General features: G+C 42.4%; 1 protein-coding gene across 3 annotated transcripts; it reads right to left on the reverse strand.

The window, feature by feature from the left end:
• Positions 1 to 25,856, reverse strand: LOC105013444 (choline transporter-like protein 2). Of its 3 annotated transcripts, none has more exons than XM_010874982.5 (22): positions 13,938 to 14,515; positions 10,664 to 10,712; positions 10,374 to 10,447; positions 9,896 to 9,980; positions 9,224 to 9,308; positions 8,456 to 8,569; positions 8,253 to 8,313; positions 7,943 to 8,066; positions 7,763 to 7,846; positions 7,524 to 7,636; positions 7,248 to 7,379; positions 6,929 to 7,028; positions 6,697 to 6,789; positions 6,490 to 6,574; positions 6,131 to 6,393; positions 5,916 to 6,010; positions 4,755 to 4,858; positions 4,552 to 4,625; positions 4,397 to 4,467; positions 3,842 to 3,930; positions 3,636 to 3,720; positions 1 to 869 (listed from the first exon to the last, which is right to left on the reverse strand). In XM_010874982.5, the coding sequence occupies exons 1-22, from the start codon at positions 13,972 to 13,974 to the stop codon at positions 763 to 765; spliced, it is 2,124 nt and encodes a 707-aa protein (XP_010873284.1). In that variant the 5' UTR covers positions 13,975 to 14,515; the 3' UTR covers positions 1 to 762. The 3 variants fall into 3 exon arrangements, with proteins under 3 accessions (XP_010873284.1, XP_010873286.1, XP_028979517.1); XM_010874984.5 differs by lacking the exon at positions 13,938 to 14,515 and adding an exon at positions 25,705 to 25,856 and having other exon boundaries at positions 763 to 869; XM_029123684.2 differs by lacking the exon at positions 1 to 869 and adding an exon at positions 892 to 3,115 and having other exon boundaries at positions 13,938 to 14,517.
• Positions 25,857 to 26,100: the final 244 nt, after the last annotated feature.

The following is a 26,100-nucleotide window of genomic DNA, read 5'->3' on the forward strand; positions in this document are numbered from 1 at the left end:
AACATATAAAATTATTTTTATTTTAGAAGTCCACATGCACTTAAAACAAAACAATGTACACAAACACACTATGCCACTTTCAGGTTCTATGGCTCACAACATAGAGTAATTTAAATCACTCATTCCCTGCCAAATATAACAGAGCTAGCACAGATATTTCTTAAGTGTTGATAAACAGCAGGTTGAAACTGGGCATTGCACAATGATCTGTTGATGGCTTTGGTAATGACAAAAAACAATTTAAAAAAAGTAGTGATCAAGTTATACTTGTATGTTCATATATTTGCATATCTTAAAATAAAACTGTAAAAATTAAAAGTAACCAAATAGATTGTTCTGTCCTTCATGTAACACACCATAAAATAACAGGTTGTTCATAACTCGATTGTTTACATATTATCCTAAAAACAGTTAATAAGAACTTTTTAAAAAAATGAGATGAGGTCATCAAAATGGGAGTACATCTAAATAAATATTAAAACTGATCAAAGTCCAAACCAAATACCTAAATTAATATTGAAAAAAAGAACATGCCAGGCATGTAAGAAACGGGCTGGCATTCAGCATTCAAAATTAATTAGGGATTTAGACAGAAATCTGCAGTGACTTCTTGGACGGATTGTCACATAGGCACTAAATGAGTGACAGCATGTTGCCCCTGGCCAACCCTGTCATTAAGGCATACATATATTTACACAGTTACACACCTGTATACACCACAGCTTAGCCCTGATCCTCTCATCCAAACCACCAGAGAAAGCTCTACTTGTCAGGTTCAGACTTGTTCTTCTTCTTCAGGACTTTGAGGAGGCTCTCAGACATTAGATATGGTCTCTCTGCACTGCCATCATTCCTCTCCAGGTCCTCCACTGTGAAGATGTCATGAGACAAAATATGAACTCATTTATAATAGTAAAAATGTAAACACTGTTAGTGTTAAATTTAAAAGCAGGGACAGATGCAAATTGCAAAACAACAAAATAATTTTAAAAATCTGATGTCTGTAAATATCTGCCTAAGTCTAACCCAAATTGGCAGAAAAGTTACCTTAGTTTGTTTCCCATCAACACCAATATAATGCAGATAGAAAATGAGAGAAAGATGAACATTAAAGAAACAGGTAGATTTAATCAAGAGCAGATTTACTACCGACATACAGCACAAGAAATGGAGAGTCTATGCCCATACAGTCCAGGAGTCTGTCTTCCAGAAGGGCAACTAACAGATCTTGCTGAGACATTTCAAGGCAAGGTGGTGTTTGACTGCACCGCTTTACAGAAGGAAAAACATCACTCAGAAGTTACACTAAGAAATACGCTTCTGTGCGTGAGGAGATCGTTATAGCCATGGCTATTAATATATACACACCATATGACCAAAGGTATGTGGACACCCAAACATCACACCTATATGAGGTTCTTCTGACATCCCGTCCAAGACCATGGGCAGGAATATGGAGTTGGCCTTCCCTTTGCAGTTCTAACAGCCTCAACTCTTCTGGGAAGGCTTTCCAATATTTAGGAGTGTCTCTGGAGTGTCCATTCAGCCAAAAAAAATTAAAAGCATTTGTGGGGTCAGGCACTGATGTTGGATGAGAAGGCCTGGCTTGGCAATCACCACTCCAAATCATCCCAAAGGAGGGCAGGGCTCCGTGCTGGCCACTTGAGTTCCCCCACACCAACCTTGTCAAACCATGTCTTTATGGACCCCACTTTGAGCACAGGGCCACAGTCATGCTGGAACAGGAATGGGTCTTCCCCAAACTGTGGCAACCGTTTGGGGGGGGGGGTGAACCAACAAAGTACGAAGCACCGAACGGTCCAACATTTACACCACTCCAGCCTACGCTTGGCATTAGGCATGTTGATGTGAGGGGTTGCGTACAGCTGCATGGCCATGGAAACCCATTCAGTGAAGCTCACGAAGCACAGTTCTCATGCGGATGTTGCTTCAAGAGGTAGTTTGGCACTAAGTGGTGTTCGATGCAAAAGCTAAGCGATTTTTACGCACTACGTGTCTCAGTACTTGGTGACCCTTCTCTGAGTTTGCGTGGTCTACCACTTCGTGGCTGGGCTGTCCTGGTTCCTAGACGCTTCCACCTCACAATTACAGGACTTCCAGTTGGCTTGTGGCAAAGGTGGCATCCTATGACAGTACCACATTTAATATCACTAAGCTCTTCAATCCTACCCGTTGTACCGCCAGTGTTTGTCTATGGAGATTTCATGGCTATGTGCTGGATCTTATGCACCTGCGAGCAATTGGCAACTCATTAATTGGTAGGGATGTCCACATACTTCTGGGTATATAGTGTCCATATAATTAGAATAATATGGCTTTAGTTCATTGGAAATTCTAAATCAAGTGTGCATTGCTAGTTGTAATACTGACTATGGTTACACTGAAGAGCACCATATGGTGGAGTGGTTCAACTGTAAACTATATCGGTAGACAGTTATATGCACATGACAAAACAGACAGTATAGTAGGCACATTATTGGCTTCAAGTTTCCTATGGCCAGTGGCAGTGGTACAATAGGAACACAGTGAAGACGGCCAACAGAGAAAGCCTCCATAATTCAGTTTTCCTTCGAGGAGAAACTCAACATTCACATTCATAAAAAGCATAATTGAAATCCCTAGCATTGCTTGTAAACGTTCATATCTAGTTGTCTTTTTCCAAGTCAACAAAACCATTATTTACATACGCCAGTCATTAAGAGCACAATATCACAATAAGAAACACTAAATGTTTCTTTAGGAGCAGGTAGGGAAATGGGTCAAGCAGTTGACACAGCTGTCCATATTCAGGCCCCGAACCAATGAACATTATTGGTCCAATGCATTATTATTTCTACAACATTGATCTGCGGGGTAGGGGAGACTGGTCAACGGCCTCTTCGCTTCTACTCTAACCCCTAAACGTCCTCATCTTTCTCCTGCCTCGGAAACTGCTGGCGTTTCATCTGGATCTCTTGGTCTTCTGGCTGATGCTGTAACGACTTGTTTGACTCCGTCTCCCCCACAGCCTTGTTCTCAAACAGAACGTCATGAAGCGAAGCCGACATGTAATATGGCCTAGCCGCGGAGCCGTCGTTTCGTTCCAGGTCCTCGCCTGTTTGTGTTTGTGTGTGGATTAACGGGGTCATGGGACGTTTTTTTTTTTTGTGGAGGGGTGGTTATTAGAAAACAGGAGAATAAAAAAGTCAAGGGTATTAGTCATTAGTAAGGGAAATGGAGGAAAAAAAAAAAAAAAAAGAGGTATTGAGAATGGAGGACAGGGCAGAGGGAGAGGAAGAGAAAGTCAAATTCCCAGCAAAAGCACCCATTTGCATTTTAGAACAAGCATGTAAACACTAGTCAAATATAGCAGGGTTAGGTCAAACAGTTTAACAATAAATAATTAGGAAAAATATCAAGATACCTCCGTGCAATACTCAATTAGTGACAGCCCAAACAAAGCATTAAGAGTTAAAGAAAGGGAAACGAGGGCACCGTTTCTTGAACGTTGGACACCCTGGGACAACTTGACTTCAAGTTGAGACATTTAAAAAAGGGAGTTGGAACCTCAAGTGTTACACATCATGGTACCATGTTTAGGTGGCTGAAAACGCATGGACGTTGGTGTTACTCACAGAAGCAGAGGAAGAGTGTGTCCACACACATGGCGTACACGCTGAAGAAGCCGTGCGCAATCAGGTAAGAACAAACCATCACTGTCTGAGGAGAGACCACACACACATGGAAACCATTAGTCACGGAGGGTTACACTCAGCTCTAGACCATGTAGTAGAGGAGCATACATAACCAATCCCAGCCTGAGAACGGCTAGGCTCCTTACCAGTATGGGGACCCAGTAGTAGTTGAGGGTGGGGGCTGTGTTCTCAAAGGCTTTCACCTTCCCAGAGAAAAAGAAGAACGCAAAGATCCCTGGGAAACAAGGAGGAACACGACCAAAAACAGAACCGGTCATCAACAGTAAGACAAACTTAATACAATCATTGCAAGACCAGGCCTAGTCATTACGTGTTATGGTTCATTATAAACCGGGTGGTCAGATTCTTAATGCAGAGTGTATATTAGAGAACACCCTTCGTATGGCAAAAATCACTTGGTCCACAACTACAGCAAAAAAAGGCCCCTCGGGGATAAATGGTACATGGCAAACATTCCACAGCTAAGACCTGCGTCCACAAACAGCACTTGGCCATGGGATACCGGTCATAGTCAACGATAAATATGCACCCACACCCATTCCAAAAAAAACGCTGCTTGGCAAAAATATGGAGAAAATGTTGGTTTATTTGGTGCAGGTAAATATAGTCCCAGGACTTGCAAATTCCATGGTCATACACCGCATCTATCAATTGTTTCCAGCAGAAAAGGCCTCACTTACCCACAATCCCCACAATGAGAAGTTTGCCCAGGAACAACAGGAAATCCGTCACCTTGTCCAGGACGGCTACCCTGCATGGTCAGACAGCATTAAATCTCAACGGACCGTTAATCAGCTCAACACCCACATCGATATCTCGGACACGGCAATGTCACCTGATCATATTCCTCATGAGAAGGAAGAAGGCATCTCTGGCAGATGTGCAGAAGTTCTTGCCATATATCGCCACCTAGAGGCAGCAGACAAGTTCATAATCACACAAATCAACATGTTAGCCTTAAAAAGTTCAATATGACACGCATTTAAATGACTGACATTCACCACAGCAGTTGTATACAAACTATTAGGGCACACATACCATTATGTAGGCATTTCGGTTAAGGAACTTGATGAATTTCTCAACGCACCAGAAGCAGCACTTCAGACAACACAGCAGGAACTTGGTGATTTTATTCTGGGTTCCTTCAGGAGACAGTAACAAAACAGCTGTGCAAAACCAAAGCCAACACTATACAAAAACATATGAAGCATGCCTTGCAAACACAGTCAGCCCGCTGACCAATTCACTATTACAATTCACTCACTTACATGGTACATAAACATTTCATTAGATTGGCAGACTTGCTCCAGGTGGCTCAGGTTGGTTGGAGTAATGGAGATTCTCAGTGAGACTGAGAACGCAACAGTGACTGGGGCATTGTAGAAATCACCTTTGTGTGATTTATATGGTTTACATCACACATGATGCTTTGAGTTTTGGACAAAAAGCTTGGATTCATCTGAAACCAGTGGGTCAGTCAAGCTTTAATGGCAAACTCAATGTGCTTCCAGACACTTTTTGAGTGACAGGTTGTTTTCTTGCTGCCCTACCGTATCATACTGGCCATTGTTAAGCTGACCGTCGTAAGGAATGGTGCATCATTACTCCCAGCCACTGAACTCTGTACCTCCCCTCCTTCAAAGTGATTGATGGCTTTGGTGACCACGCTCCTTGTTTGAGCACCAAGTTGAGGGACAGCCCCTTCTTGGCAGTGCCTGGGTGGTGTGATTCAGCTTATACTTCCTGATTACGGATCCAAAATGGCTGACTGGGTTATGTATCCAAAAATGTATTTTATAGCCTTTTCCTAATCCAAGCATTTGTACTAGCACATCTCTAACATCTAGCACATCTCTTTGGTCTTAAATTTTCCTTCACTTCCACTGCCTGACCAAACATGCTTCAACAATGGGTTTTTGATCCAGAAAATATGACAGCAACTTGAACTTTTCACAGGTAGAGGTCAAAGGTAATGTATCGGTGCCCACGCTAGGGCAACTTCACATTACCACATTAACAAAAACATTTCTCCCAAGGTCCAACCAAAATGTAACTTCCAATTATTAGGCATCATAATGGATTAGGCAACAATACCATCACAACAGTCCAAAGATGAACGCTATTCCTACAAGTAAAGCAAAGAACTGGATCATACCACATTGAAGTACTTCTTGTTACCGCACAGGATCTATGGCTTACCTTGGAGTTTGTGGTCAATGTACTCCAGAAGAACCCTGATAATCTGGACAATGGAAAGGATGAGAGAGCCAAAAGCCAGGGATCCTGTATGATACCTTAGTAGGGGGGGAAAGAGACGTCACACCCTTGTCATTAAGGTTTACAGTTTATGCAACATACCATCACGTACAGACCCCGAAAACACAAGCTGGCCAGCAGGAGGAATTTACACACACCTGAGTGATCTGCCCAAGGATGCAAATATGGGGAAGGCAGGCATGTCGCCTGGCTTGACAAAGGCCCAGTAGTAAGAGGCAAAGGCCCCGGCCAGCGTCATCTGACCCAGCGCCGTCACAAAGTTAGCACACCAAAAGAACAGGAAGACGTTGTAGAACTGCAGGCCGATCAGGTACTTGTGGTAGGCCGTCTCGCCACCGTAAAAGGCGAACAAACACTGAGAATCTGGACACTGAGATTTCATAATGGAGGTGCTGTAGTTCTGGAGAAGACAGAGGGAAGGATCAACAGTCGAAGGTAAACTAAATGAGATGTTAATGAGAGCTCATAATGATCCAGATGAATGAACAGAACTCACAGCAGGCGCGCAGGTATTCCTGGAGTATTCACAAGCCGTCTCGTTGAAGACCTTATAAATGGGCTGATTGGAGGTGGAAAGGAACCTAGCGGTCAGAAGCTGTCAAGGACTACACAATGACCCAGAGAAATACAAACCCCATGAATATCATCAGCAGATCATGATGGGTTAGTCAAGTCTAATAAACCCCCACCAAAGAAAGGATACACAGCAGTAACAGCCCAGTAGGCTATGACCATGGCCAGGAGGGCAAAGGTGAACAAAGGGTAAAACAGGGCTGACATCACATAGCCAATGGCCCTGTAAACAGAACATCAGCTTAGGACATTTTTGCACACCACCTACTGTATTTAAACCACAATGAACTAGCTTTCATTGATCCGTTTCTCATCCACTCTAATCAACAACTAAAAAAAAAAGGCCAGAGATCTCATCTGACCTGCTGGCCTCCTTGATGAGGGCGATGGCAACGAGCAGCCTATTCCTCAGGAAGATGAGCAGCAGAATAATGATTAACTCCACAATGGACAGAATTATAACTGAGTGAAAGGGGAAGAAAACCAAGTCATATTCGGGCAGAAATCCGAGAGGTCCTCAGAATCAGCGTATGCATGAGTTAACCCTACATTGCATTATACTGCACATATGTCAGGGTTTATGAACGTGACGTGGCCAAAACTCAAACCTGTGATATGCATAGCTTTAACGCCTTGGTCCCGATGTGTTTCTCCTGAGAGGAGGTTATTGGGTTTACTTACTGAAGGCCAGCCAGGTCTGCCTGATATGTAGGTACACAGTGAAGTCTGTCTGGAAGCCCAGGTCTTTTAGAGTGACATTGGAACCAGGCTCTGACTTCAGGCTCACATACTCCATGGAGCAGTGGAAGATACCTGTGGTGAAATAGAGAGCAGACAAGTACAGCTCTTAGAGAGGTGAGGAAAGGGCGCAGGAGATGGCTTTGATGTTTACAGAGAGGTTTAATTTAAAGACGAAGGAATAACTCAAAACAGGCGGTCCGTTTAACTGGTCCTCACCATATCCAATGACCAGAATCACCATGACGATCATGACCCATACCATGATCCCAGCCAGATAGCGCAGGAGGACGATGAAGAGAAGACTGATGAGCAAGGCAATCACCAATCCTCTGAACACAGACCCAAACACAGACTTGCATTACCAAACTGGTCAAAGGCTTTGGAATTTGGCCGATTGGATGGCAAATGAGCAATAGGAACGCACTACAGTGTGAAAAGGCAAGACGGTGACTTACAGCAGGATCCAGTACCAGGAGTGGGTGTAATCCTCAAAGATCTTCATGGCCACTTGACGAGCCTCAATGACCACGGTGGCATTTCTAGAAAGAAAAAATAAAATAAAAAAAAAGATAGCAAAGCAGACTATAGATGTCCTTAAAATTAGCACGGCGCTTATAGTGTGTCTGCGGACTCACTTGACACCCGCCACCAGGTCTTCAGCATTTCTTATATTCCCCTGACCATCGTTGAACGTTGACTCGTTGCCCACGGTGATCTTCCCTCCTTTCAGGCCCAGGGCAGGGAAGCACCTGCGGGTGACTGGGGGGAGGGGGGAGCAGAGGACAAGTCAGGACAGAGTGCATCTAAAACCAAGCCTTTCACATTATATGGAATTTAAGAAACAGACCAATAAGGGCTGGTCAGATGGAGGTTTTGGGTGAACCGGTACCATTGGCAGGACAGAGAGACCTGCGTGAAGTTGTATAAGAGCCGAGAGGTGCTTACAGGGTTTACTCGGTATCAGCATGGCAGGACACAGGCGAGACATCAAAATGTCTGGGGCACTCTAAAACACACACATATTAAGAGATTGTGAAACTGATCTTGTGTACCAAACAAACAAAGATAAATGATTTACAGGATGAAGAGCCCAAGCTGTAGAGGAGTCAGAAGCTCAAACTGCATGGACCACCAAGGACTCTGTTTACCATTTGGTCATTCAGTCCATCCTTGCAGAAGTTCTTATAATATTTGAAGTCCTCTTTATTGGTGTGGGCTTTGAGGAGCGTCATGAACTTATCGGGGCACTTCTCCACACAGATCTGATTTCAAAGAAGAGGTGTAACGAGACAAGATGACAGAAGGGTGTGGCCATGCATCAATTCATTGAATTCATATTAGGGCTGGCACGACAGATTTTCAATACACGATTATCGCAGCCAAAATAATTCACAGTAACGATATTATCGCGGTATCTACAGAAAATGTGAAGAAAAACTGTGTCAGTCAAATTCATCTTCACATTTTATTTATTTTTTCCTTCTCTATTTTGGCAAATTAATTACACTCAAAATACAAGTGTATGGAGGTGGACAGAGTTTGTAACCATAAATGTACAAATAAAAAAATAAAAGCACACAAAGAGAAATGACACTTAATGGATAGTGGAAAGGCAACCAGATGAACAAAACATTTTTTGCCTGGTGAATAGACTGGGAAAAGGCGTTAATTCAAATGCTAGTTTATAGGTCCAGACTTGTAGTTTAAGCACATGCATCGTTTGTCCATGAATAAGCTACGGATAAACCGAGAGGAGTTTTTGGAAAAAGACAACATCAGTTTCGCCTAGTGAATACGATATTATCGTGTGTATTATTAACATGATTTCAATATTTGTTTAAATATCACGGTTATCGTCAATACCGGCATATCGCGACAGCCCTAGTTCATATCAACTAAAAACAGGCGCAGGTCACCTGCGTGGTCGGGCACTGGAACTCCAGCAGCACCATGGGACTGGCACACTTCATGATATTGAAGTAGAACAGCAGAGGCTTCGTCCTAAAATAAAAACAAGCAGAGAACCCAAGAGTAGAGAACCCAAGAAGCAGCGTTAGATAACTGATCTAACAACCTGGGGGGAAATGACGGACACGTGTGAATGCGGTCTGTCTGAGATACGGGTGGGTGACAAATGAAACCAAAAGCCTTCATAATGAGGGGTTCTCAGCGGACAGATTGAATAACATCCAGCATTGATATTCTCAGTAATCTGTGAGAGGCGCTCTTCTGATCGTTCAATGTGCCCATTCAACCACAATTCCCGACCCTGATTACTGATGTCTGTCCCATAGATCTGAATGCAGATGTAACTTCAGTTACGGTTCCTAGTGAAACACCAGCCAGCTGAGCAGGCTTTGTGACTGAAGCTCCTGCCACCCATGCCCCACTAATGAACGCTCAATTCAAAACCACAGCTCATTTCCTCTGACAAATGTGTCACCACAACATCTATATTTGCATGCCACAGATGTACACATGCATGGATTCATCTGCATTTGTTATACCCTCCACTCATTCAGGTTTGTCAGTTAAATCTGTCACCAGTCTGTATCTCAATGTGTAGGAATCATAAGGGCAGAACTTACTCCAGAGGAGTGCCTGTCTGGCCACAGAACTGTCCTCTGCTGTCGGTCGGGTATATCACCTTTCTGGGATCTCCTTGAGACCAGGCTAGGGAAGGGGAAAGGAATCCTCAGCCACTAGAAACATCTCTAACACACTGACACACGCAAACAAAATGTAGGCGACTGGCACTCAGTGGCAGACCTAAGAGCATATCGAAGTCCTCAGTAAGCTTGTCTGTGCACCAGAGGCGTCACTAGGATCACAATACATTCGGGCCTTAGCCCCCCCCAGGACAGAAAGTACAGGGTTTTGTCGATGTACACGCTAGCGGCCTACACGTCTAAATTGTCATAATGAGCGATCTGATTTATAGATGAATAGATCAGGGGATATTTATATACATTTCATTTCTGTGGTCAATTTGAGATCCGGGGTTGTAGCCCCGAACGCCCAGGCCTAACGACGCCACTGGTGTGCACACAGGCTACATTTACTTACCAAGAATTCCCACGGCAACATAGCCCAATATGCATATAATGAAGAGGATGCAACATATAATGTCAGTGCAGCCCCTAGAATAAAGAAAAACATGTTACAGGCCCCAACCTTCTAATTATCATCTTCTGTTACGATCATTAGAAGGTCAGATGACAATCATAATTATGTTTTCCAAGACACCTTAAGAGGAATGCCCTGATTGTAAGTTACTCTGGGTAAGAACGTCTGCTAAACAACTAATATGTAAAACGTAATGCTACATAGGGAGGATAGACTAACAATTCTCTCACCTGTTATAGATGGGGCCTTTAAAAGAGGGGTCATACTTTCTTGGTTCACCTAGATAAAGAATGCATATTTAGAAGAGACAGTAAGAATACAATTCATATGGTAAATGTACCACGGCGTTGCAACAATGCACATTGTGGTGTTACTTTAAAGCTGTCTGAAGATATTTAACAAACCAATATGCACAGATGCTGCTTGACACAGTGCCATGAGAGGGTATACATTCCAACAGAGTGGCTCACCCACACCACTACATTCTGCTCCCTTTACAGTTTGGCAGAAGACTTTTCCCTCAGGGCAGACACGCCTAGCAACAAAAATTCCTCCCTAGTGACTAAGCAGCCCCTCTGCAATATAAAAAGCCACAACACCAAGGCAGCCACCAGAGGTCCATGACTGTCTGGGCACAGCATCTAGAACTGCCAGTATGTGCTGGTTGGTTCTGATAATGACATTATCCACTCCCTGCTTGCAGAGACAGGAAACCTTAACATAGATCTCTGTAGCTTGATAAATAGGAGGGCAATTTGTGCTGAATCACCTCCAGTCAGTTATCTTCTTCTATCCCCCTTGAAGGCCAGGGTTGAGATCCAGTTTAAACAGATCAGGTGTGTCTATATGTAAGGGAAAAGGACATTGTGCACTGTTTCTAAGAATTTATAGTAATATAATTTTGCAGGGTGAAATTATATTCCAGCAAAATGTAAAGAACTATTCTGCACAGGGCAGTTTAAAAGTTCTTCATTGGGAATGAAACATACATGTTCTGTTTATTCTATTTCTAAGCATTTTTCCCCAATCAAAAGTGGCATATTGGAGACAAAACGCCCTGCTAAAATAACTATAATCCCCAGCAGAGTTGCCTTTCATTAATTAATGCTGTCAAAAATGTTTCAATTATTATACTTCTAGTAAGGCATAACGATATATCGTTTCAGCATCGACATTGCGATGTACGCATCCCCAATAGTCACATCGCAGAACGTGCAATTTAGTAAGGTAAACATATCAGTCTACACTATATATTTTTTTCAAATGGAAAACCAGCATTATAATCGGTCTGATATAAAGTAATTTACTCTCATTTATGGGTTATTGCATAACAGTTTATTATTTTAAACATGGAGTTCGTTGCTGCATGTGGTTGACATGCAGGCTCTACTAAAAAAGACTGAAATAGAGAATTTGGTTGCAAAAAGAAATGCATTGTCAATTATATGGAAATATTTTGGCTACAGACAGGATGATGTTGACCAAAAACAGGTAATTTGTCAAGACACGAGATCGAACACGACCAATGTGTTCGATCATTGAAGGCGGCACCACAAATCTTTGTATGACGATTGTATCTCAATGCTGTCTAAAGCTAAAATCTATTTCGGATGCATTTGCCAGTTTTACACCATACGAGAAAGGTTCCAAACGGCAGAGAGAAATCACAGATCCAATAACATTTCATGTCGCCAAAGACATGGCACCAATTAACACGGTTACCAAAGAGGGTTTTAAAAACATGATCTGGTCGCTTGACAAGCGTGCAACTATTTCTCAAGTTGCCATCCTAAAGAACAAGTTGAAACAGATCTGTTACAAGTGGATTATACAGCAACAACAGACTTGTGGTCCAGCCGGACAACGGAGCCCTACATAAGTCTGACCATACAATTTATTAGTGAGGACTTCCACCTGAAAAGTCGCTGTTTGCAAACTGCATTTCCCCCGAGGATCATACAAGTGAGAACATCGCAACAGGGATGAGAGAAGCTTTAGCTGATTGGGGCCTAGATGAGAGTAGTCTAGTCTGTATTACAACAGACAATGCCACGAACATGGTGAAGGCTGCACCTGAGTGGACCAGATTGCAGCGCTTTGGCCACAGACTGCATCTGGCAGTTGGTAATTTATGCCCAATTGCGCCTTCTATTTTACTACTGTTACATTAATACCTAGCAACTTGTTCTGAAATATAAATTTTCAGAAGTTTCATAAATTGTAATTGTAGAGGATGGGGCTGGGGAAGAATGAAGGATACAGACTGTCAGGTTGATAGCCAAAGCGCTTTCTGAATACATCCTGTATTTTTTCATATCGCAATATATATCACAGAAAAACAACATCGCAATGTCAGTTATTTCCAATATCGTGCAACCCTAAACTCTAGCAGTTTGTCGTCTTCACGGAGTAGTATACTACAGTGTTGTGGGGGTTGTACCACATAGCCATCTCAAGATTAATGCGCTAACTACCAAGCTCTGGATAATCATGTTTTCTGAGTGATTAAAACGTCCACTACAGTGAGATCTGAATGACAAAGAATAGCTTATGCTAATCAGTGCTTTAAGAGCAGCTAAAGTCATAAAGAATCTCAACCTCACATAACGTTACAAAAGTGTTTACATCACGTCACTTTAGACTGCTGTAACTGCATTGGTAATAGGTTTAAGAGCAATAAGGCATCTTGGGGGTTTGTGATATACTGCCAACATCACCACTAAGCTCTGTGTCCAGGCACTCATCAGTGAATCGTACATAAGAACAGCGCTTAGTGGTATATTGCAGTTTTCCTTGCATATACCAACAGCTTTCAGACAAATAGCATTCAGCGCTCAAGGCACCAACATTGTTAATGTTCAGCATAACATCATCATTAATAATGCATAGCAGTGGGCAGTGTGCTAATGCAGACTGTGGGCATTATAGTGGCTCTGCCCTCAGATGTCTACTTAGGGACAGAGACATGGAGTCTGTGGATAGTTGAATGTGAATAATCTGCCTTAGGTGCACTTGATAGATATGATGGATGAAACTTGCAAAGGACAGGCCAAAGCAAAGTGCTGGCGCACGTGCCGAAAACAACCAACGGCTAACGTATTGTAAATATGAATGATTAACAAAGGCAGAGGTTTTCTTTCTGATAAAAAACAAAGTGTCAAATGCTCAGTCCATCCCTTTTACAGACAGGACAGTACCCCTTCATTAAAGGGAGAACACATTTGGAAACAAAATGGGTGTGGGTTAGACCTGCATTATCAATGTTTCCATGCTGTTACAAAAGCTCCAGTTTCAGAGTCACTTCTCCAGGGACAAATAATACCAACTTATAAAACTCTTGACAGATTCCTTGTCAGATTCCAGCAATAAAGCACTATCCCACGGCAAGAACAAACATAAGAAAAATCCAAACCAACACCCTGCTTAGGTAAACATATGGTTAAAAAGTAAGACACATAACACCCAACAGAAACAAAAAGACAAATATGAGTAATCACAATTTACCATTCTTTCCATAATAGGGTGGCTCCTCTCTGGGCATCTTTAAATTCCTTTTAGAGATTAAACTTTGAAACAACCCAAAAGCTTCTCTTCTGCAGACCTGTTTTGCGCTTCCTTTTCCTGCCTAGTAGTTGTGGGTTTAATATATGAGAGCGAGACAGGTAGCTTGGGGAGAAACTTGTTTGACCTGTATTCACTCTGAGCACAGCCCAGTTCCTCAGTCCCCTCACAGTTTTTCTTCAACAGCTGCCACAGTCAAATCATGAACCACCTGTTAATTTCTTGCTCTTTCCCTTTTCCCTCCACAGAGCTCTTGTTGTCTGTATGTCTATCGCTTACTCTGCCTTTGTTCTGGCTTCCTCTCTCTCCTTTTCATGCTCTCTCCCACAAAGAGATAAGTTGCTCACCTACAGAATACGGTGGGAGCAAAACTGAGGCAAAATGGGTGGAGACAATTCCTTCACCCACACCCCTTTGTGAAAAACAAGCTATACAAGTGTGATTAAAAGGTTGTGTTAAGGCAGGGCTGCTCAATCCTGTTCCTGGAGAGCTACCACCCTGTAGGTTCTCTCCAACCCTAATTTTGCACACCTGATTCTAATAATGAGCTGGATGAAAGGCTAAGTCAGGTTAGTCACAACAGCTGGAGTGAAAACTTCCCGGATGGTTGATCTACAGGACAAGGATTGAGCAGCCCTGTGTTAAGGTAGCACAATTAAAAGCTATGCTAGCTCCCCTTACTCCAGAGGTCTCAAACCAGTTCCACAGAGGGCCGAGTGTCTGCAGGTTTTCACTCTCACCTTGTACTTAATTGACTAATTAGATCACTAATTGGTTCATTTCTACCCCACTTGGTTGTTTAGATCTGAACTGGGAACCAATTTAAAGGAAAACCCAAAAACCTGCAGACACATGGCCCTCTGTGGAACCGGTATGAGACCTCTGCCTTACTCTCAACTGTGTCCACTTGAGACTGATGAGACTCAGGTGTGAAGATGATTAGACTGAACATATGAGTGTATTAATGAAGATCTGCAAACCTAACCCATTTTTGGTAGGCAAATAAACAAAAAGCAATGGGCCTAATTCACCAATATTCTTAAATGGATTCTTAAGAAAGATCCTAAAAAAGTCAGATTCATGACGTTTTTAAACCGCAGAATTGTTCACACTTATGTTCTTATGATGAATCCCATTTGAATGCATGTGCTAAGTCTTCATTTTGGACCACAAAATCTTTGTCCTCATGTTTTCAGAGTCCTTAAGGTGGCATATCATATGCCTTTTATTCAGGAGTGGCTTCTGTCTGGCCACTCTACACTAGAAGGTCTGATTGATGGAGTGCTGCAGAGATGGTTGTGCTTCTGGTAGGTTCTATCTCTGCAGGACACTAAAACTCTGTTAGAGAGCCCATTTGGTTCTTGGTCACCTGCCTGACCAAAGCTCTTCTTTTAATTTGGCCAGATGGCTAGCTCTAGGAAGAGTCTTGGTTCCAAATTTCTGTTCCCCAGATTTGTGCCTTGACATAATTCTGTATCGGTGCTCTATGGACAACTCCTTTGACATCATTGTGTTTTTTGCTTTGACATTAGAATATTGTGGATTTTTTTTCTTTTCAGAATTTAAATCAAAAAGTGACACCATATATTCTAGATTAATAACACAAAGAGAAACATTTCACGCCTTTTGATTCAATCTTGATTACGGCTTCCAGCTCATGGAAATCAAAAACGTTTGGTGGGACATGTTTTGGGTCGGTGATGGTCTGTGGAGGCATATCCTTGGAAGGTCGCACAGACCTCCATGTGCGAGCCAACAGTACCCTGACTGCTGTTAGGTGCCGAGATGAAAACCTCAGACCCATCGCCAGACCTTATGCTGGTGCAGTGGGCCCTGGGTTCCTCCAGGTGCAGGACAATGCCTGGCGTCATGTGGCCAGACTGTGTAGGCAGTTCCTGGATGATGAAGGCATTGATGCCATTATGCCGTTATGTATCGGAGAATCCGACACCATCAAGTAGCGCCACAGACTTTTTAGGAGCTCACTGATGCCCTGATCCAGGTCTGGGAGGAGATTGCCCAAGACACCCTACGCCGTCTCATCAGGAGCATGCCCAGGTGTTGGCGGGAGTGCATAAAGGCACATAGAGGCCATACACACTACTGAGTCACATTATGAGTTGCCGTGATGAAATTCACACAAGTTGGAACAGTCTGTGATTTCAATTGTTTACTTAGATTTTCGGTGTGAGTTTGAATCAAGTCCTCAATTCGGTTGGTGATTTTGGTTTCCATTGACTGTTGTTACATCATTTTGTCCTCAACAAATTACACAATGTACAGTAAAGATTTTGATCCTTGATATATTTTCTTCACAGAGACCTGATGTGTGATTTAAGTGTTGCCTTAATTTTTTTGAGCAGTCTATATGTCACAAATTTGGCGGTCACAGATTTCCATAAAATAGTTTACGTACAACCTCTGAGACCAGCCTGCATTCACGTGACATGATGAAAACGTCAAATGCCTTCTACATACTCAAAGACATCATATACAGACAAATCCGCGGTTTAATAGAGCTTGTGTCCACATCGATCAACATCTGCACTCAGGCACTGGAGAACTGCGGAAACCTGCACTTTGCAACAAGCACATTAAAACGAGTTACTACGAACCAGGCTAACTTTGACCAACTGTCACACAGCTAACTCTCACAATCTCTCAGTAATCTCACAAATTTCTCTCTTGCAACAAATTGACACAACTCGTTGTCCTTGGTATTGCCACCGCGTGAACAAAACCTGAGACAATCAGGGGTCAGACACTCCTTTGACACATGTTCAGTTTCGTTCAATATCCCCTGACAAAGTGTTTTGACACCTGCCGCCACGTGAACAGAAGCGTTTCAGAATGTTGTTCTGAAGCAGTGAGTGTCGAACAGATCGCAACAGAATCGGGCACGAGTGCATAGTAGCCCATGACTCATAAAAAGTGGATAAGTCCAAGGGAGGTGATTACTTTTGAGAGGCACTGTAAAAGCATCAACAACTGCCTTTTTCAGCAATAGGTCCAGATTCCAGCACAATATGTTGTAGCCATTCACGGTTTTCCTAAATGTGGCCAGATTTCCATTGCAATCCAATAGTAAATGTACATTGTAATCAGATCTAGCCCTTCTAATAGGTTGTATACACACATTTCTTAATTGCTTAAGTCAGAAATTGCTGTTGGAAGGACCATTGGTCAGGCTGTGAAAAGTAAAATGAATGCCAAAGAGCATTCTACAGAAGTTTGAGGTCAAATCATTGCTAAAAGTGCAAAATACCATTGAGGTGTTTGTATAACCCAGTGAGCACTGTTAGATTAATAATCACAAAGTGGAAGCTACCATCACAGCCCACAAGCAATGCCAAGAAATGGCTATCGGTAAACATACTCAGCGCCAAACAAGAAGTAGGCTTGTGAGAAGTTACACAGAGGACAAAAATAACTTTGCATGAACTACAGAGCTGCTGTGGCTGGGTGTGGAGAAATGGCGCACCAGTCATCCATATGATAAGAACTGTGATTTGACTTTGTTTTAATACGTGACCTTTTAGAATACGCAACCTTTTCCAACCAACCTGAACAACCTGCAGCAAATATGTCAAAAAGTACTAGCCAAAATAAGTGACACTGTGTGGAAATCTGGTACATAATTACCCCGAAAAGCCTAAAAGCTGTTACTGCAGCGAAAGGCTTTATTAAATAAAAATGAAGTTGGTTGGTTTGCCTTTGTGAGCCATCTCGGTTTGCTTTGGAGTTTTCAATGTTTGAGGATTGCTAGGAACACAAACAACCAGAGAGAACTGTGATTTGACTCTTGACTCGTTCTTTTTCACCGTCCTGCTTAGTTTTGAAGGGCCGTGCTCAGGTCCTTTCACACAATCAATAATGAACTTTCTGTTCTGAATACTTTTGCAAAGGACCCTACTGTATATTGTAACTATGCTTCAGGCCCATCATTTCATTTACACAGAATACTGCATAGAACCACTTCTTGATATATGCAGTAGTTTGTGGGACTGCCATGATAAATATGTACATTACAACAAGTGTGCGCACATCTTAAGAGAACAAAAACGAGTGTTTTGTTTGGGACTGTGAAACAATAAACACCACTAGATGACTGCACACTCTGGACCAGGATTCAAATTACAGCACTGCCTGAAAGTGCTTGGCATAACAAACCCGGACACCCCCATTGACATAAAAAATATCCATATTGGTTCAGTCCGTAGTTATTTAGTGTATCCCCAAGAGTCAATATGTAATTCCAACCCTGCTCTGGACAAGAGTTGGCCGATATATCATGAACACTGATACGGATATGAAGGGTTTCCAATCGAAAACCAAGGGGTAAGATAATATGTTAATTGTTGTAGATAAGGGCTTTTAAAAAACTGTGGTCCCTCTAACTCTTGGGGCCTGCAAGGAACAAGGGGTTAAAAAGTGTACACTGTAGACACCCGCACACACGCGCACACACGCGCTGCCTCTGAACTGACACGTGAAGAAGTGTTACATTGCATGTTGTTGCTGTTGTAGCAGCTTTGAGAACCCTCCCCTTGTAATGGCAATATGTCTTTTCTTTAAATGTTTAATGAGACTGAAGGACACTTTGGACGGGATCATTCCTCAATGCAGAATGTTTCCAGGGCCTGGAGATCCTTTGCTGTGCGCGTGTAGGCTGCCCTCTATAAATAAAATGACAGGTTTTAAAATATAATTTAAGTTTTTATACTGTGATGGCCATTGCAAATGAAATGTTTTGACTGTGTGGTTAATTGACCAGTTTATTGTGGATTTTGATTACTTTCAGTGAGACCCACCCGAGGATGTGTTTCAGACTCCTGGCAATCAGCCAGGTATGGTGAGTCAAAATATCCTGGTACAGGGTAACAATCAAAATGCTGCTGACCTTAAAATAAGCCACAAAACCAGTGGAAGCCAAATAGCAAAATAACATCAAAAATCCACCACCATATTTTAGTCAGTTAATGGGGTCTTCTCTGTTCATGCATTATTTTATTGACACTACTGGTGTGCATGGCCAAAAAGCTCTATTTTCATGTAATCTGACCTAAGCACTTATGCCAATGTAGCAAACCCCCTGTGTTTTGCCTTTTTGACCATGTATAGACGCCAGAATGATGCACAGACATAGAGACAAATGCTCATTCCAACACTACAAGGGGCAGTTGGTTTATCAGAGAAAATGACAGACAAAAGCAAGAGTATTCATTTAGGATTAAAATCAAACAAATTAATCGAGCAAGATTTAAGTGACATTCAGATACCACCCCCCCCCCCCAACAAAGGATATATGGAATCAGAAACTGTCTCATTGGCTCAGCAGTCTTCAATGATTATGTAACTACTGTAATCAGTAGAAGAATGAATTCTGAACGGTACGGAAACATATAGCCTGCATGTCCAAGCAAATGCCTCCAAAGTCATTGGATGATGTGTCACCCATACAACAAGAAAATTATCCCAAACATACTGACACAGCAACTAGGGAGTTATTTCAGGACAAAATGTGGAAAGTTCTTCACTGCCCCAATAAAACTTGGGATTTCAATCCAACTGAAAATGGCTTTCATTTGCTTTCATTTTGCTCTAGCACAGCTACAAAATAATCAACAAAACACTGCATAGTTCCAAAGATTATTGGGGGTTTCACCTTCCAAACATCCAGGAGTGACAGACCAGGCAGGCAGAGGGAGGGGAGGCAATTGGCCAAAATCCATGCCTACCAATCAGGAAGAGGAAGGGCACAGCACACAAATACATGGGACTTCCTGATGTCCCAGTGAGGGTAGACATATTACTCCACAAACTTTATTGAAGAATGTGGCCTCTGCCTCTTCTCCTCAATCCACATGGCCCTTATAACCCTAACTTACCACTGATGATGTCTTCTGCTTGGTTAAATAGTCACTGCTTACTAAATAGTATGGGTAGAAGATATATGGGTGTTTATTGGAACCCAAAGGAAACTCGAAACAAAAGCGAGTTGGGACTTCACCCAAAGTAAATCTAGCCCATACCTAGGGTGCACAACAAGAACTATACTATTGTAAGGCAACTCTATACTCTCAAGGTGTAGCACACAGCATACACACACAAACGTAACATACACAATAACCCACAAGGACACGGGGAACAGAGGGACCTATATACACACAGCTAATGGTGGAGAAAAGATAGCTAGTTGTGATCACTGTTTGCACAAAGACAGTCCGGGATTGGATAATGAAGGCTAGGGCGGTGCTAGCTAGAAGGCCGGCAACTCCGACCGCCAGCACCGGAACGGAACAGCAGGAGGATCTGCCACGCTGGTGGATGTGACAGTGTCCAAAAGCATCTGCCACGGGTTGGATGTGACAGAGTCCAAAAGGATCTGCCACGGGGGTGGATGTGACAGAGTCCAAAAACCACCCCTTAAATGAATCTTTTTAGAATTGGGGACCCATGGACTTTTAATATTGACTAATTTTTAGAAAACTCACTTTCATCATGTTACATTTCTGTATAATGTCCTGTCTTTTGGCTGGTTGACTATATTTTCCTTATCAGTTGTTGGCCAACATACAGTGGAGAGAACAAGTAATTGATAACCTGCAAAATCGGCAGTGTTTCCTACTTACAAAGCATGTAGAAGTCTGTAATTTGTATCATAGGTACACTTTAGATGTGAGAGATGTAATCTAAAACAAAGATCCAGAAAATCACATTGTATGATTTTTAAATAATTAATTTGCATTTTATTGCATGACATAAGTATTTGATCACCTACCAACCAGTAAGAATTCCGGCTCTCACAGACGTATTCGTTTTTCTTTAAGAAGCCCTCCTGTTCTCCACTCATTATCTGTATTAACTGCACCTGTTTGAACTCGTTACCTGTATAAAAGACACCTGTCCACACACTCAGACTCCAACCTCTCCACAATGGCCAAGACCAGGGAGCTGTGTAAGGACATCAGGGATAAAACTGTAGACCTGCACAAGGCTGGGATGGGCTACAGGACAATAGGCAAGCAGCTTGGTGAGAAGGCAATGGAGCAATTATTAGAAAATGGAAGAAGTTCAAGATGACGGTCAATCTCCCTCGGTCTGGGGCTCCATGCAAGATCTCACCTCGTGGGGCATCAATGATCATGAGGAAGGTGAGGGATCAGCCCAGAACTACACGGCAGGACCTGATCAATGACCTGAAGAGAGCTGGGACCACAGTCTCAAAGAAAACCATTAGTAACACACTATGCCGTCTTGGATTAACATCCTGCAGTGCACGCAATGTCCCCCTGCTCAAGCCAGCGCATGTTCAAGCCCGTCTGAAGTTTGCCAATGACCATCTGGATGATCTAGAGGTGGAATGGGAGAAGGTCATGTGGTCTGATGAGACAAAAATTTAGCTTTTTGGTCTAAACTCCACTCGCCGTGTTTGGAGGAAGAAGGATGAGTACAACCCCAAGAACATCATCCCAACCGTGAAGCATGGAGGTGGAAACATCATTCTTTGGGGATGCTTTTCTGCAAAGGGGACAAGACAAATGCACCATATTGATGGGGAGGATGGATGGGGCCATGTATTGCGAGATCTTGGCCAACAACCTCCTTCCCTCAGTAAGAGCATTGAAGATGGGTTGTGGCTGGGTCTTCCAGCATGACAACGACCCGAAACACACAGCCAGGGCAACTAAGGAATGGCTCTGTAAAAAGCATCTCAAGGTCCTGGAGTGGCCTAGCCAGTCACCAGACCTGAACCCAATAGAAAATCTTTGGAGGGAGCTGAAAGTCTGTATTGCCCAGCGACAGCCCTGAAACCTGAACTGGAGAAGGTCTGTATGGGGGAGTGGGCCAAAAACCCTGCTGCAGTGTGTGCAAACCTGGTCAGGAACTACAGGAATCTGTTATTGCAAACAAAGGATTCTGTACCAAATATTAAGATCTGCTTTTCTGATGTATCAAATACTTATGTCATGCAGTCAAATGAAAATTAATTGCTTCAAAATCATATAATGTGATTTTCTGGATTTTTGTTTTAGATTCCATCACTCACAGTTGAAGAGTACCTATGATTAAAATTACAGACTTCTACATGCTTTATAAGTGGGAAGACCTGCAAAATCGGCAGTGTATCAAATACTTGTTCTACCCACTGTATTAAACTAACTGCTCTTCTTGCCTAGGGGCATATCTGTTCAAAACAGTTGCTGAGTAAAACAATAATGCACAAACGGAAACACGACAACCGTTCTAACAGAAAACAGCTGGAATGGGCCCTAACGGGAAAGGAATGGCACAATGCAAAAGGATTTTTAGCTAGACCTTGTCAGAGCTTAAAATAAAGATCAGAGAGCATCTGGATCAAGTTTCAAACCACAGTCCGAAATATCTCGTGTAATTACACATAATCTAAGACTGCAGAGGAGTGTAGGCTGTATCTCATCCTGTCAGCTCCTGTGATTGAGGCGTTGGTCTGAAATTACTCCAAGATGTGAAATGGGACTGAATCCCAGAATATTTCTAAGGCATTACTACTGTGCCACAAAACCCTAAACTAGAACTGTATCTGTATATGCAATAGTATCACATAGGAAAGTGTAAAATATGTTACCAATGCTGAGAGAGAGAGAGAGAGAGAGAGAGAGAGAGAGAGAGAGAGAGAGAGAGAGAGAGAGAGAGAGAGAGAGAGAGAGAGAGAGAGAGAGAGAGAGAGAGAGAGAGAGAGAGAGAGAGAGAGAGAGAGAGAGAGAGAGAGAGAGAGAGAGATCATACTGTTCGTCATTAGATGCCAAAAATGACAATCTAAAAGTGAGGGCTGTCCCTTTCTGCCCATTGGTAGCCAATAATTACATTTCCACAAAGACTGAAGAACTGCAGAACCTACTTAAGTTGAAAACATACATCAAGCACTGTATTTTGAGGTACAGCCTTTTCCTAGCAGTACCTGTGTGATGTAATGCAGCTACTACTTCCTGTTAATTGTTTCATCTGTGTTTACCAGGACATTCAAACACTTGGATATTATAACAGACCTTTCCAAATTTCTGTATTTCTATTTCTACTTTATCAGTAACATATTTAGAATGCTTTTTGGTCTTTCTTACGGTTTCCCAGTCTGAAAAACTTCAACATTCATGTCTCACACGAGGAGGCCAATGGTAAGTTATTTGTGTCCTTGTCAGGGCAATCTCTTCCATCTGTGTAAACTGGGAACCTCTGCAGCACATGGGGTTGAATACTGTTGCAGGGAACATACACCGATCAGCCATAACATTATGACCACCTGCCTAATATTGTGTATGTCCCCCTTTGACGCCAAAACAACCCTGACCCATTGAGGCATGGACTCCACTAGACCCTTGAAGTTGTGCTGTGGTGTCTGACACCAAGATGTTAGCAGCAGATCCTTTAAGTCCTGTAAGTTGCAAGGTGGGGCCTCCATGGATCGGACCGGTCTGTCCAGCACATCCCACAGATGCTCGATTGGATTGAGACCTGGGGAATTTGAAGACCAAGTCAACACCTTGAACATGTTGTGTTCCTCAAACCATTCTGGAAAATGTTTTGCTTTGTGGCAGGGCACATTATCCTGCTGAAAGAGGGCAATGCCATCAGGGAATACTGTTGCCAAGAAAGGGTTTGCATGGTCTACAACAATGCTTAGGTAGGTGGTACGTGTCAAAGTAACATCCACATGAATGGCAGGACCCAAGATTTCCCAGCATCACACTGCCTCAGCCAGCTTGCCTTCTTCCCATAGTGCATCCTGGTGCTATGTGTAAGCAACGCACACGCACCCTGCCATCCACATGATGTCAAAGAAAATGTGATTCATCAGACCAGGCCACCTTCTTCCATTGCTCCATGTCAGTGTACCATTTGTAATTCAGTAAAATTAGATCGATAGAGGTCTGAAGCCTATTGCAAGGCAGTGTATATATGGTGGATATTTCTTGCTGAAAGACTGTGGGCTTGATTTAAACCCAGCAGTTCATCTGTAATACAGGCCGCAGTTTAAACCACAGGACCAACCCAGGCCACATTAATGTACGGGGTTAATCTGTTGTTTTGTTAGGGCAAATCCAGTCAAACTGAAATAACCACGCTTAGAGGTTTTTGCAACAAGATCTTGATTAAATTAAGATACGGTAAGAATATTACAAATTTGGCGCTAGACATCATTAACACAGCTTTCCCACAGAACGTCTCCAACTGTATTGTTAATATGTCACTGCTGGCTACTCACACAACGCAGTTTGTTGCTCAACTGTGAGGGATGAAAAATGTATGTACATAGTGCACTGATGGACGGAATGAGGTCTTGAGATGAGGAGGCGGAGAAAGTCAGGGATAGACAATTAGTGATCACGGGACAGACAGGCCGACAGGAAAAAGGGTGTGTGTGGAAAAGAGATGGAAAACAATCTTCAAATGGCTGGAGAGAGGAAAATAAATGAAATCCAACAGTGTGCAAGAAGTGCTGTAGAAAATGTCTAACAAGTTGAGAAAACCTCAACATTGTTTTACTTCAACTGGTTTTCAGCATGCTTTGCTGTTCTAGAATTGAATGCTATAAATCCAGCAATGGTAGATAATCCTGCTATGGCTGATATTAAAACTGCCACAATTAAAACACATTCAGGTGGTCCATATTTAAAGTACAAATTACGACTGTGTATTCAGCCTCTCTCATTCTGAAAGGGAATGGTCAATACTAGCTTACTGCTCTTTTTAGGCAGCAAAAGTACACAGCCTATGTATTATCAAAACATAGTTTCAATGAAAACCCTTTCCTTTACATTTGTTGGGATCCATTAACATACCAGGACTTCTACATATTCAAAGAATGTCCCGTTTTTGACAATCGCTGATGCTATACACACAGCTGTTTCTCCAAATTCAGACTGAGACAAATATATTGAAGCATTTTTTATTAACTAATCCAAAATAAAACAGAGAATCATATTGTAAGAGAATTTGTGATAATTGTGTATTTACTGTTATTACAGTTCCTAAAAGCAACAGAAAAATAATCATTCTCACGGTTGGGTACAGAGAGGAGACCTGGGCGTGGGAGCAACATACTAGACTAGTCCAAGACACATCTGTCTGTAGCTGGACTAAAAAAAAGGCACAGACCAATTATGCATGCATATTATGGCTCAAAATAGGAGAGTCCATTTCAATTTGTCTAAACTCTCTAAAAGTTGATTTGGTTAGGCTAGCTTAACTGAGTAAGTTTCAATTGTTACATGCATCCATTACACACAGCAATAAAATGTTGCACCCTGTGCTCCATGCTTTTTTTGTGACACAAAAATGAACCAGACTAGTCTGTTTGCAGCCGATTATATTTAATTAGAACTACGGCAGATGTGTAGTCAGACTGAAGGTTCTACGTCACATAAAATGATGTGGTTGTTTCTTTGTGAAAAAGTACGGATTTTAGCAACAAACGTTTACACGTGACATCGCACCGGGAAAATGCAAGCTATTCTTTGGATGCTACATTGTTTTTAAACAATGCATTTTTTTAAATCTCACGTCAGTGCTTCAGTCTTCCAAAACATAATTCGGTCCTCAACTTCATATAGCCTACCGTGAGTTGTCTTCAATCGCATACTCGTTTTGCTGTCCCAAGACAGTGGTCGGACAGTAGCAAAGCTATAAAGCGATATGGCAACCTATTTAACTAATCAAGATGAAAACTTACCATACTTCGGTTTCTCCTCCTGCAGTTCCATTATTAGGGTCCACTAAAACGTAAAACAACATATATCACAAATCCAGTCAGTCGAAAAGCACAGCCTCCGGGCAGTGTTTCTGAACTAAAGGCCACTCCAAATCTGACTCAAGCTCATAATATTTACTAGGATGTTCCTTGCTTAAAAAAGATGACCAATGAATGCCAACTAAACGTTGAAGGGCATGCAAATGGACGAATCACAGGAAATGGGGTAAAGCATACTGCAGCAACGCTATCATAACGGTATTTAAAGTTGACCATTTGCTGATCTATTTATCTCAGAATGATCGTGGCCTTGAAAGACTACGATTTAGGCCTATAGCCAAGTTATAATGTATTAGATAAATTGAGCAACACAGACAT

Source organism: Esox lucius, chromosome 11 (genome assembly GCF_011004845.1).
Source record: "Esox lucius isolate fEsoLuc1 chromosome 11, fEsoLuc1.pri, whole genome shotgun sequence".
NCBI classification, from domain to species: domain Eukaryota; kingdom Metazoa; phylum Chordata; class Actinopteri; order Esociformes; family Esocidae; genus Esox; species Esox lucius.